Source organism: Falco naumanni, chromosome 8 (genome assembly GCF_017639655.2).
Source record: "Falco naumanni isolate bFalNau1 chromosome 8, bFalNau1.pat, whole genome shotgun sequence".
Taxonomy (NCBI): domain Eukaryota; kingdom Metazoa; phylum Chordata; class Aves; order Falconiformes; family Falconidae; genus Falco; species Falco naumanni.
Genome location: NC_054061.1, coordinates 34,239,510 through 34,253,842, shown reverse-complemented (window position 1 = coordinate 34,253,842; position 14,333 = coordinate 34,239,510). Strand labels below are relative to the sequence as shown.

The window sequence follows — 14,333 nt, the reverse complement described above, 5'->3', positions numbered from 1 at the left end:
TTGTACTCACAACAAAGCATTTCCCCAGACTTTTGACAATGATGAGGACAATAAAACTAACTGTAAACCTAAGGTGCTGTTAAAATCATTTCACCTTAATAAGTTTCCCACTCCTCCAAACACATACTTTTCCACCCTTCCCAGAGTAAAGCTTTTATCAATGATTAGAAGTGATGAGAAGAGTAGTTGTGATGGTTCTGCAAATTAGTGCAGCACTTGATCTCAAAGAAGAGGGTTGCCAACAACCACCAAGCAACATGCTCCTGTACAAACTCCAGAAACCTGGGCAGCACAAGAACTGGGACTACTGGGTACTACAACAATAATTAAACTGAGTACTGTAAGAATAGCAGGGATGTGACAGGATAGTAATGACTGGGACAGATATTTTGAATGAAACACAAAAGGACAAACATAAAAGTTGTGAAGGTGGAGGTACAGAGCTGTGTGTTAGCAATACTACAGTCTACAGGGTAAATCTAAAAAAAAAGGAAGTATAACAGGAATAAAACCAAACCATTCTGTAGAAGGATAAAGACATTGTACCGAGTAATGCAATATCTCAGAGTTCAGTAAAAACCTGGGTAATAGTATTAGTAATACTAGCTGATAATTCTGTTTATCTGGAAACACAGACTTTCATATAAAGAAATAAGATGAAAAGCCAATAATGGAGGAAAGGCAAAGATCTCCTTGGATAATTCCTGTATTTCTTTCACGCTAAGGTATTAAGTCCGTTAGAAACACAAATTCAAATGAATGGGAAAAATACTGTATGAGAACAGAAGTCACCCTATATCATGTGAGGATAAAGGAAACAAGAATCTACATTACAGTAGAACTGAAGGAACAGATTATTTCTCTTCAGTCAATCACTACGGCCACAGTAGAGGCAAAAGGGAAGAGGGATCATAAGTGTAGGGCTATAAACAGAAAACATGACTAAGCTGGAAGCAAAATTTAAGTATGATATGCTGAAGTCAGAAGGACAACCTCCACCCCAGATCTGTGCAAAACTGCCAGCTGCAATTTCAGTTCTGGTAACAGATACTTTTAATAACTATTTAGCTAGAGATCATGACACAGAACTTGTAGAGGAGCAAATGCTGGGCTTGGATTAACAACAGCCTTGAGAGCATCCAAGTTTTCCTAAACAGAAAAAATACAGTAGTTCTCACTGGCCTTGTTTTTTCCATAGAGCACTTGACAGTGCTGTGCTGGAGACTAACGGCTAAGACAGACGGGGAATACAAAGCTGGGCAAAAAGCTGGTTTCCAGTGAAATGGCAAGAGATGGTTTTGAATGAGGAAGTATTAGGCTGATTGGAAATTACTAGTAGAGTTACTCACTGATTACTCTCAGGGCAGATTTTGTTTAATTTTGTTCTTATCGCATCTGGCACCAAGTGTAGCGGTGACAGACTTTACTAATAAGAGAAGCAGAGGTAGTATTTAATAGATGAGAAAAAAGGAGTATTAGCACCTGACATTTGAGGACTAACATAGCAGAAATGGGACCCAAGACATTCAAGTGTACAAACTGCATGATCATTCACTTAGAGATTACAGTCAGAAACTTCATTATCAGGAATCACATTAGTTTATCACCAAATAAATATCAGACACCAAGATAATGCAACTACGCAAAAGGTAAAGGTTTCCTTTGATGATCACAAAACCAAAAAGCTTGCTGCCAGAGCTTATGCCTGTCTCTTCTTCATTGTGGGAACGCTTTATAAGAGTTTGTCTTAGGAGAAAAAAGGCTGAGAGGGAGAGAGAGGATACAATTGCTGACTGTCTGTCTGACAGCAGACGCCAGACCACCAGAGCAACCAGACACCAGAGTAACCAGGTTTTAGAGCACCTCACTGTTAGCGCTAATGTGAGCAAACAAATCACGGAGAAAGATTCATCAGACAAAGATGGTGGAGCGTGTTAATTTATGACAAGAATTACTTTATATATATATATACACATACTTATATATATGTATATGTGTGTATATATATAGGCTTACATTACAATGAAATGCATGGAAACCATTTTACCTCACACAGTTAACACCATTCTATATTTTAATTATCAAAACAGTAGCTTAAGGAATTGAAAACAAACACAAGGAAAACAAATTTGAAGCTTTGGATCTATGCTTTAAAAAAAAAAAATACCACGAAAACATTTATCTAGGGGAACATAACAGTGCAAATAACAAAGTCACTCCTGCATTGCTCTGGGGTATCTGGGCACTGCCTTCTTCACAGGCAAGTGCTCACCCACAAGAGCAGCAACATCACAGGCAGTGCAAACAGAAAGGTGAAAGTGGATCTGGTGGTAAAGATGAGGAAAGAGAAACCTAAATATTTTAGATTTTAAAACTTTGCAGTTTATTCTCTTTCAATAGAAAGGAACTCTTCTGTGTACCAGATAGAAAACAAAGACTACATTTTCAGCTCTAGGGATGTTATTTAAAGACTGAGTGATCAGAATCTAACTTCCCCCCCCCGCCCCTAAAACTGAACCAAATATATTCCAGTTAACGACATCCTCAGAAGGAAAAAGACCTATTTTCAAAGAAGAAGCTAGTCTGAGTTCCTGGAACAAAAATATTAGATAAATGTTCCTCCCATTTACTCTGTGCCAAAGAAATGGCATTAACATGATGAAAAAGTCAAACAAACAAAAAAAGACTGGAAATTCAAAGTTATGGCTCCCCATGGCAACACTAAGCAGAAAGGGTACAGAACAGATGCTGTTACATTTTATACATTCATCATAAATCCTGGTATTGTTTGGTTTCAATGGCTGTGGGACTGATGGACCAGGTATTCAGATAATTCAGGTCTGTCTGTGTGAACTGAGGAATAGCTCAGGCTCACAGTTACGTGGGTCAGCTGTGCATCTGGTTCTCAGGTCAATGCAAAGCCTGTGCCTTGTGTGTGAGGATGACAGGAACCCAGACACTACTCACAGGAACCCATTACTAAGTTAGATGAACGTTTTATGGCCATTACTGGAACAGACTGAACTGAAAACCTGGCTAAATACATGACAAGAAGTCATTAAAATCAAGCAGAAATGGAAGGAAAAAGTGAAGTGCTAGAACTTTGCCTAGCATCAGGTAAAATATTCAAGACTGACTGAGCTGACTACAGGAGAAAGCTTTTCTCACTTCTGATCTTCCTATTAGGTGAAAATGAGTTTTTAAAGAGGAAGAGAACTTTAAACTATTCACAAAGAAAATGGCTATGGGAGCAAGAAAGTTGCAGCAGTATGGGCAAACCAGGAACACCCCACCCCCCCCCCCCCTCAAACTCTAATATCCATGATTTTGGGTAGCAGTTTCTTCATGTTTCAATTTAGCACAGTAATTACATCGGCCATGCACATGTCCCAGTTCTTAGCCACCCTGGGGTGCAGTACATTAGAGCTGCATTATAGTAGTGCCTAGAGACATCAGCTGAGGGCTACGCTGTGTAACAGAGCTGCAATAAATACATATAAAGCAGCGAAAGAAGGGGGTGGGGGCATGTGTCATCGTTTTATTTTACCATGAAAAATCCAGACACAAAGATGCAAGCTCCTCAAAATCTAAGCCTGGAATGGAATCCGCCTCTCTCCTGAGTCTCTGTCCAGTCTCTTAGTCAAATGACAGCCCTGTGTTCAAAAATGAAGTCAAGTCCCAAGCGCACTGTGTCTCTGTTTTTGAGTTTTTTTGTCTACACTGGCAATGAGCAGAATCCTGATCTTAGGTCTTCCTCTTCTCTCCAGAGAAACCTCAGTTCTCCACTAGAACATGCAGACAACTTGGTGAGCACATGGTTTAAGAAGTCAATAGAGCTTCTCCACCCCAGGAGATGGGTCCTGACCATAAGGGTATTTTGGTTTATGTTCTAAAATCTACCCAGCAAAGAAATGGTTTAATTATAAACATCAGCTGGCCCACTGACAGGCAGTGATGCCCAGGAAACAATAATCTTGCATTGCAAGCTCTAATCCTCTTTTGAAGATTGACAATTGTTAATGAGATTTATCTTATGAGCAGATAGAAACCAAAACATCAGTCTCTCTCTTTAGCAGATGATAAGGGATTTTCTTGGAGATTTTTTACACAATATCCATTAAGGAGATTTGAGGTTTCCTTTCTCTCAGGAAATGAGGCAATGGTAGTGAAGTATTTCTGTATAGGTGTTACAGTTATTTAAATCAACCATGCTACTGGAACATGTCACAAACACTAATTCATATAATCTCATGGTAGTCACATTTACAGCTGGGGGAAGGTTTAATCGGTCTTAGATTCAGAAATTATTTTGAAATTATTTTGAATTCAGACTGATCTTTATATGCTTGTCTGTACTGTGAATAGCAAAGCAATTTCTATAGTGCAGAAATTACTTAAGAGACATATTATTGGCTAGAATCAACTAGATGATCAAAAAGGTCATTTTCTAGTATTACAGTCTACCATTACTTAAAAGACTACAAACTAGTGATAACATCAACCTATTTTCTGTTATTGGCAGTGTCACAAAAAGAAGATGTATTGGCTGAAGTCCACAAATCAGTAATGCCCTAAGAGCCTTATTTTGTGCAGCCTGACCTGTGTCATAGCAGTAGGTATGATCTCATCCCACTGTCACAGTGATTACCCATCATTACAGTGGGCTAGATTTTCCCATCTTCAGAAACAGAGGCTGAAAAATAATGGTACAAATTGTTCTAATCTTTGTGTTTATGGCAATATGGTGAGCAGGTAAGCAAAACCACCTCTGTCTGTAATCTAAAGAGATCTTTGTGTTTTTAATCTATTGCTTTAAGAACTTGTACAAGTATCAAATTTAATAAAAAATGCATATCTATATTAACAGCATTCTTCAAAATTATTTTGAAAACAATGCAGGACAGTTTCTTTGATAGAAATAGAAAGTACTTGGTGCAGAAACCTTATGCAGAAGGTGGGGCTACATCCTTTTCTATGCATGCAAAAGTTCAGGAAGAAGAGAGAGAAACAGGAATTCTTGTCACTGAAGGTGAGGTAGTCAACTCACTCATCTATTAAGGTTGGTGTTCACTCTACTTTGGTGTGCTGGAGACCACCTAGTTATTAGAAGTATCTAAACCTGCATTAGTTTGTCTGGTCTTACCCGTTTCTGGCTGCACCGTACAATCAAGAAAGTCTCAATACTGTGCTCTTTCAGATAAGCGTTGCGTTCCCCTCCAAAGCCCAGCTCCACCTCATAGTCTCCATTGAGATAGTTCAGAGTTGCTTTTGTTATGTGGATGCGCCTTGAATGAGACAAAAGACAAGCCAGTTTTGTAGGCTCTGAAAAGTTATCTCCTAAAAAGCCACTTCTTGTCAATGACAGGTTCCATGTACCGGAACAAACAAGCAATAAAACCCAATCTATGTAGCCAAGCCACTACCCATATAGATGTAGCATGGGAGTTTCACCTGTTTTAAAGAAAGCAGGCCAGGAGGAATTTTAGAGAGACCTGTGTTCACATTAAGCATCTTACACATCCCTTTATAAGCACCTCCTTAGATACAAAGCACTCATTCTTTTATTCACTTTGCTCTAATACACAGCAGATTTTTTTTTTTTTTTTTTGCAAACACAGGCCCTTCACAAACACGTCTACTCAGTGGACACATGTAATATATACTGTAGCATGTACTGTATTGTTGTATCATGCTAATCACTGTGGTACAAGAGTGCTTTGTAGAGGTATCCTATCAAATACCATAGTCTTATGCTTTCTCCCAGAGCAAGATGGAAAGGCACTTAACTTGGCAGCAACTCAGTCTCCAGTTGGCCCATACCGTGGTGAAACAAGAACTGATTCTGCGCTCTCACAGGAATGTTTCAAAAGAAAAGGCTGGTTTGAAACAATGCTTCATACAATATCCATCGATAGCTGGGATGCTCTACAGCTAACACTGTTAGCATACAATCACATCTCTTTGTAACTGTGACCAGCTCTGCTAGTGTTTGCTCACACTTGCTCATTTCTATTGTATCTATCAGCTTTGTTTCACAGAGAAGGAATTCAGTTCTTACCACAGAAGGATATGCCCATCTTAGCGTTTTGTACCTTCTGAAACCAAAGATATGCAGACATACTTAGAACACTACACCCACAGTTCATTTTACAGCAGAGACATAGACTCTCTGAACCCCTGTCCCCCATTTCCCCACCTCACTGTGACATGTCAGACACAAAACAACACATGGATTAACATGACAGCTTTGATGAAGCAACTTACCCAGCTTTGCCTCCTGCTTCCATGTGGTTGGCTAACGTAACGTCGTTGGACCACACATCAAACTGCCACTTCCTAAGGCCCAAGACCCCGCAGTGAACTCTCCCACTGTGGATTCCAACTCTCATGTTGACATTTACTCCTGTCACCTCCCGGACTAGTCTGAAAAGAAATATAGGAAGAAAGGACATCTCTAAGAATTGCATGGTTGTAGTCAGTGGAACAAACCTGCAGCCAGAACACAAAAATCCATAATGACCTATACATTATTCATGCATACACACAATGCTGCTTATCCACATCAACAGGACAATGAAACAAAACCAGACCAGCTGTACTGCTCTTGGATGGCCTGGATGGCCAAGCAGAGTACTAATTAGAAAGGGGAGCTCTTGGAGTAAATCCATGTACTCTGAACTCATGGTCAAGATGAGAACTCATAAAATAAAATCTTTGGGACAGTAAAAGGAATAAAGTGTTGGTCGCTGATTTCCATACCAAAGCTGGACATAACCTGCCAGCATTCAGTCTCATTGAGAGTAACAGCATGTTGCAAAGAGAAAAAGGAAATGATTTCAGAGATCTTAATTTGTCTGTATGGCACCAAGCATCAACTCTTCCACAGATGAAATATGATATGTGTGTGAAATACCCCACTGCAGTTGGACAGCTTAAATGGGGCTTACAGCTGCAGTCAGAGCAGCAAAACCAGAGAACCACATCTATTGCAATCACTCCAAACAGGCAGCTACAAATACTCAAGCTCTGATTTTATTGAGGTTTTGGATACTCTGCTTACTCCCAAAATTACTGCTGGAATACTTTGTGGGTTTTGCCCTTTTAGGGCAAAAGTTAACTTCAATAGCTGTTCACATGGAAAATATATTTAGGAACGTGGGTAGGGGAGAGTCTTGATAAGGCCATCAGAACAACTCTGCTTCTCGTTATTGCTGATCACATCATTCCCAGAATGTCCACGTTTTGCAGCCAAATTCACCTACATCTCATAGCATGGACCTTTCCTCTGAGGTGTTATTTCCTTGAAACATGAAGTTGTCCTGTATATCTGTCAGATGTCAACCTCTTTAGTTTTCAGGTTCATCTAGTCCTTTCTAGATAACATCCTCTGGACAGGTAAAGTCCTCACAACTTCCTAACATCAACACAGATCTAATATTCATGCTTTGGTTATTAATGAAAATGAATGAATATAGACTAATTTTGGACCCTAGTTCACTCCTTACAGTGTAATATGCCCCTTTAAAGACTGTTCTTGTGGAAACGGCTCCTACTCTCTTACAGTTCCTTTTTCCCTACAATCCCTATCTTACATTTCACTATCTCGTTGCTAAAGTAACATTTATTATTTTTATTAATGGGCAGCAGAAGTTTATTAACTAGCGGGGAAGGGAAGGTGCATATGGCTAAGGTGCCACAGGCTTATGAACTGAAAGAGCTCCAACCACAACACTTGGGAACGCAACAGGAACTGGGGTAATGAAAATGCACCTGCAGCCATAACCCTTGCAAGGACAATAGCAGCTGCAGCGTGGGTACAGCACTGAGGAGGGAGGAAGAACATGCTGCACGAGTGCTTGCTACAAACCCTACTGCACCCTCTGCCAAGACATGTTACTGACACAAGACCAGGGAACTTCTCCTAATACAGCCATTGACGAGAAGCTGTCTTTCTCCAGACTTCACAGCAAACAAATGAGTTTGGTTATCCTTTATAGACAAATGAAACATCCTTTGCCACCTTCCTTTTTTTTGTGTTTATTTATACCAGCAGTATCATGAGTATAATTCTTTCTGATCTGGGATAACACTCCCCACTGTTATTGTGATGTGATGAAATCAGCCTATGGGCAGGGCCCGGTGTTGGTGAAGCCTGCAATCAAATGTTCATTAGCTATTTGTTACCTGCAATCAAATGTTCAGTAGCTATTGGTTACCTTAATTGTGAAACCTCTTGATCCTTAGAGGAGGAGCAGGGGGGGCAGAAAGCAGGAGTAGTGCTTTCTGCAATAAGCAGACTTATTGAGAGATAAGATTGTTAAATGCATCCATCATACATCAAGTGGGAAACAAGTTTTAAACGCTGCTGAAGAGCTATTTGTAAACAAACACTGAGTGCTCTTCAGCTCCATGTTTATTTCAAAGTAAGATGCGCTGTATTTAATCCATGAAGTCTAGACAACCTGGCGTTACTCAGCCTTGTGGGGGATTACACAGCAATGTGTCAAAGTCTCTGGCTTTCAACAGGCCAACTACTGCAGAAAGTGAGACTTTTCTGAACAATGTACATAGTATCCTCATTGTAAGGCTGCTGGCTAAGAGTTGCTGCTTCTCATGTTTTGACAAGACACTTTGTCACCTGCTACTTAATCGTACTTCACGTGGAAGAAATAGCATCCTTTCAAGATCTACTGAAAACTAGTTACTTGCACCTCCTTTTATTTTGCATTTTGCATGCAAACACCAAATGGAGACTGCTGCAAAGCAATAAAGTTTTAAACCAGCAAAGTAAAGGTAGGAAGACCTGACAGTGTACATTGTATACAAAGCAAAGGAATACTGCTGCGTACTGCTTTTTGGACAGGGTCTCCTGGGTGAAAACATACTGCTTTTCAAACTATGTATGTTATGAAAATGAGGCCGAAAAGTGTGGGTGTGTATTCATGTTTTTGCAGAAATTCAAATGGTAAGAATGTACGGTATCAAGCTCAGCAAATAGACAGCTCTAGTTTTTAGCAAGATGAAGTGGAAACTCCATCAATGTACTGAACGGAATGAGAGGAGAACTACATAGAGATCTGCTTCTCTGTTGGTACCACTGATACATCAGAAGGTGCTTTTGCAAAATAAAAAGCTAGAAGAGAAAGGCAAAAGGAGCAGAGTCTCTGCAGCAGAGATGGTGTAGACACTAAGGTCAGCTCAGTTACCACCCAAAACTGACTGAACTTTGTGCCTAAACTTGCATACACTCAAGATGAGTAAATAAATCTTCCCTCTCTGAATTCTGAAGGAATTGGCCTGTGAAAGCTCATGTCCGATGCAAACAATATTCGACATTGTCTGCAGTCCTCTAAGTAATATAACTACATATAGGCCTTATTTACTCTCAAAAGACAGAAATGGTCTGGACAAACACAGGACTGTTAGTCTGACCTCAGGAGCAGACAAAGCTTCAGAACAGATTTTAAAAGGAGAAAATAAAGATAGGGAAGTAAGTGAAAATAAAGGAAAAAACACCATGGATCTGTCCAAGTCTGTGGCAGACCAACTTTATGGTTTTCTTCAATAATTAAACTGAAGTAAGAAAGCATTGAATCTGACCTTTTTGGCATAGCAACACATGGAGAAGGATTAGTTAAGCTAGACAAGACAGACCTTAGCAGAGGAACTGTAATGTGAGTAAAAAGCTGCTTTGAAGACAGGTAAGTGAAGAGTGACTGAAATTTAATAAAGTTATTAATAATCCTCTGATTTCACATTTCTGTAATTCACTAGAATCCTCCCTTGAGAATGAGACTTCCAGTAATTAGAGTAACCTTTGCCTTTCTCATCAGGAGACTGAGCTCTGATATCCACGTGGCTGTAATGGACTCAAGTGTCTGTCTGTCTGCTGTCAAACCTTTACTGCATTTTGTTTTCTTGTTCCAGCTGGTCTCCGTTTTTGCTGGCATCAGTTCCCTGGTTTGGCTACCTTGCTACTAATGTAAGGAAGACCTAACAGGAAAAAAAATCTGCTTGCTATTTGTTCTGAAATTCTCCATGGGGAATATGGTACTTACGAGATGGCCTCTATCATATCCATTCCCATTTCAACACAACAGTGTGCATGGTCAGCCCTTGCTTCTGGCAACCCAGACACACAGTAATAGCAATCACCAAGGATCTTGATACGTAAACAGTGGTTCTCCTAAAAAAAAAATAATTAAAAAAAGTAATAATAAAGGAGAGAGAAGTATTCAGCCTATATTCATGCTTGCAATATCTTGCCTTTTAGGGCAGTGAATATTTACAGAAATCCAGTGAACCAGCACAGTATGTCATTTTTGCAACAGGAAAGAAAAAATAATCAGAATTATAATAGAAAACTTACAGCTGCTAGCTTATCAAATCTGGCAAAGAGCTCGTTCAGCGTCATGACCAGCTCCTGAGCAGTGCACTGGGAGGCCAGACTTGTGAAACCCTCTATGTCTGCAAAGAGGATGCTTGAGAAAAAAAGAGAAAAAAAAAAAAAGAAAGTGTTACAGAATTTGTTGTTGATATTTGTCTAAGTTCTTGGGTAGAAGTCCAGGGACAGGGAGGCATGTAGGGGTGTCTCAGCCCTATAGCAGCAAGATGAGCACCCATAATGCCACCTTATGATATAGCCTTTATCACATGTAAAGTCCTGTGTGGCATGGCCTCATTCCCTCCAGAGACTAGAAAGGGTGAAAAAAACCCACCAGCCTTTCATCCCTCCACCCCTACTCAACGTTCAGAAAATTTACAGTACCCTGGGAGCTGGTGGTGGCATGATAATGCTATCAGCCATCATTAACAACAAGGCGCTGCTACACAATGACCAGATTATCGCAGCTATAAAATCAACACTTACCCATTTTGTTCACATTCCTCAATGTCTCAGCTCAATAACATCACCCATGTCATAACTGTGCTGCAGAAAACCCACACTCTTCTGTCTGCTTCCCCCACTGTCAAAATACAGCCACGAAATAAAGTCCCTCTCTAGTGAATAACCTTAACCTGCCTACCACAGCTTTCACCCCCGCTTTGGTGGTCTGCTTGCACGCACATGCCCCAGCCCCATGGCTGGCAGCACCCTGCCCTGTACCATGTGCCTGGCAGACACACTCCTGCAATGCTGTGCACAAAGCCAGGCGTGACGGCACCAAGTGCTGCCAGGGCAAAGGCTTGTGCACAGGAGGGCTGGCTGGCCGTGCCCTAACACGCTCGGCTGTACTGGTGAAGACTTATCATCTGGCTTTTATGCTCTTCATTCTCTAGAGAAGGAATCTACACTGATGTACCCTACTCTGCTCATGTCCCAGCTGTATGGGACATGCTTCTCACTCACTGCTTTGGGGTTTTTTTTTACAGCTTCTTAAGAACTAACAGAAATGAAACCTCCCATCTGTACCACACCTTCCAGCTGGCTCAGCCCCCGAAACACTATAAAAATATACACCTACAGCACTCAGGAGCTCCTCTCAGTAAGGCTGCAAACAGGCATCACCCAGCTTTCTGTGAAATGACAAGTGCAGCCCTCGCCACCTGGGGCAAACCTCTGCTATTAAAAGAGGGATACCAAATTGTTCCCATCTGCCCAGGATGTACTGGGAAAGCCCCCTGAAAGTAGCGTGGACTGTTTTGAAAACACAATTATTTGAATCACAAGTATTAATAACAATTCTTTGATTTCAATTAATCAATTCTAATGTTGTGCTGCAAAGATATTTCTTTTAAACTGGAAAAAGCTGTCTCATTGATAATTGTAACATTGAAAATATTGATTTGCAATCAAATGTAGCCATTATGCTAAACTTAAAACTATTCAGTAAAACAAGAACCAGACTATGTCTATATAGATCTAAGATAAAATGTATATATGCACAAACATTTATATAAATACAAAATCCATAACTTATACTTCTGTATTGGCATATTTATCAAGTGGTCAATTTCTTTTTTCAAACTGATTATTGCATCAAGCTGTTCTTGAATAGGAAGAGAAATGAAAAGTGTAAATAAAAAGGAGTTTGGAATTGTTTCTTCATTAAAAAATAAAACACCAGCATGTTTTAGGCAAATTGCAGAGGCTATGTTTTCAGTTGAAATTCCCTGCAATGTCCTCATACAGAAAGCAAAAACAACAAAAATATTTTCACAAGCATTTTTTGCAAAAATCCTGAAACACATTTCAATTCTGGCATGCTTTTCATATTTTCCTTCTACATTTCAACTTCAATAAGTCATCAACCAAACATATTGCATTAAATATTTCTTTGCTAGTCAGACTGAAACTAAAGTGTACAAGAAAAAAGCAAGACAGGAATGCAGGGATGTCTGAATCAACATAAACTTTGCCATTTTTTAAACACTTGAGAAATACACAAAAAATAAATCAAGATTTCACATATCTACAAATAAAAGTAAACCTCCCCAAGAAATACACTTGAAATCAACTGAAATCTTAGAGATGAGTGTATTGCTTACTAAGGAACTTAAATATGTGTTAATTTGTAGGAAATGTATCCAGTTCTTATGGCAGTGACAAAATGTATCTTCTTGCAAGATTGCTCTTCTTCCAGAACTGGGCAAATTGCAGATTGCTCACTTGAGCATGCGTTCACAGTCTAAGCTTGTGTGTGTGTTGTGAAAGCCATGTGTGATAACAGGAGGAATAAAGAGAAGTTGCTGCTCTGATGTTATAATAGCAATGGGTATATCTGAAAATACTACGCAGGGATGCCCTGAGCCTTCTCCTCACGCCTGATTCAGAAAATTAGTGCTAGCATAATGTCCTAAGAAACATGGATAAATGACTGAAAGTTGCTCCCTCCATTCATCATTACTATCATGCTAGATAAATGGATCAGACATTCTAGAAGTTAAATTGCAACAATATTTTCAACCAGGCAAACGAACTAATCAGCAGAGACCTATGGACCTATCCTATGCACAGATTTATGCCTTCTCAAATTGAAACTATCTGATGACAACATTTTCTCAAACTTGAAACCTTCTATGGGTGATCAGCAAGTTGTTCTTTGTTCAAATTTAGCAGCCATCTCCTTCATCTTGATCCTTGTCTTGTGCTTCCAAGGACAGCACGGCTGCAGCTCCACATGCAGCTCTCTGGCTGAGTTCTAGAAAACTACAATAATTATAAGCACTACAAAAGTGTTTATTATGAGAATAAAACCTGGGAAGGTTTCATGATGTGAATCAGAAATGCATCCTGCACACAGGTTGGTAGCAATATTGGGAAGTTAACATTGACATTCCTGTTAGAAAGCCAACATTTACTACATGAGATGCTTCTCAGAATGAGTTTTCTTTAAGGAAAGAGGAATGCATGAAACAATTTCAACAAAGCCAGTTTGATAATTTTTAAGAGGAAAGTCAAGGAAAAAGAAGTTTGGTTTTATCTAAAGCAACGGAATGAATTGCAAGTATTTTTTTAGATGGTTCAAGTCTCTTCTCAGTCTTGAACATGGACATGATGCTTGGCAATAAGGGGAAGAACTTCACTTGGCACATGCCTTTTCCTCTTTATATGAAAACACGTAACCAATTCTAAGTAGGTTAAGTCCTTTGCATGACTCAGTTTTTGCACACTGTGTGATTAACATGAGGGTGTCTACCTGCACAGTCCATCCCCTTGCACCTCTTCTATGTCAGCTAACTACCATATGAACCTCTTGAAGCACCTGAGCATGTTCCATTACAGGCTTAAGACAGCTGTGTGACCGGCCCTGCAATCACATACCTATACCACTGACCTATCAGAAGACACTGCCTGGGATACATGGGCTGCTGAGAATGGAAAACATCATCAGGGTATGGAAAGGACCACATGGGAGATGGCAGAGGACAGAGCAGTGATCTGAGAACAGAACACAGAGAGGGAAAAGACACATTTGTGGCAGGAAACTGGAGAAAGAACAGCACACGACTGTCAGAGAAAACAGCCCTTGCAAACAGAAACCCAGCCTGAAGCCTCTCTGTCCTCTGCTCTCAACAGAGAGCTTTGAAAGCCATTAAAATCACATTTTACTCCTCTGCCTAATCTGTTCCCTCCACACACTTCCACTAGTACTGCAGCTCCAGCTGCAGACACAACAACCAGGTTTGTTGCTCTCAACCTTGCTAATGACCTGCAAGGGAGGAATGGGGACCCATGTACATGGTGCTATCTTATGCCACTTCTGTGCCTTTTGTTTTCAACCTCAGTAACCCTTATATTCAGCCTTCTCCCTGTAAATACCCAACAGTCCAGAAGCAACTAGGAAAAAAGTAGATTTCTTTTACAATAGCCATATGTGAAAGGCACTTGA

At 40.0% G+C, this 14,333-nt stretch overlaps 1 protein-coding gene across 2 annotated transcripts in view; it reads right to left on the bottom strand.

Annotated features, from left to right (window-relative positions):
• Positions 1-14,333, bottom strand: part of ADCY5 (adenylate cyclase 5) — a 223,850-nt gene that overhangs the window by 52,211 nt on the left and 157,306 nt on the right. For both annotated transcript variants that reach the window (XM_040602934.1, XM_040602935.1), the window contains exons 4-7: positions 10,370-10,481; positions 10,059-10,186; positions 6,265-6,423; positions 5,144-5,285 (exon numbers count right to left, since the gene is read on the bottom strand). In XM_040602934.1, coding sequence (XP_040458868.1) covers positions 5,144-5,285; positions 6,265-6,423; positions 10,059-10,186; positions 10,370-10,481 — 541 coding nt within the window. The remainder of the gene's footprint in view (positions 1-5,143; positions 5,286-6,264; positions 6,424-10,058; positions 10,187-10,369; positions 10,482-14,333) is intronic.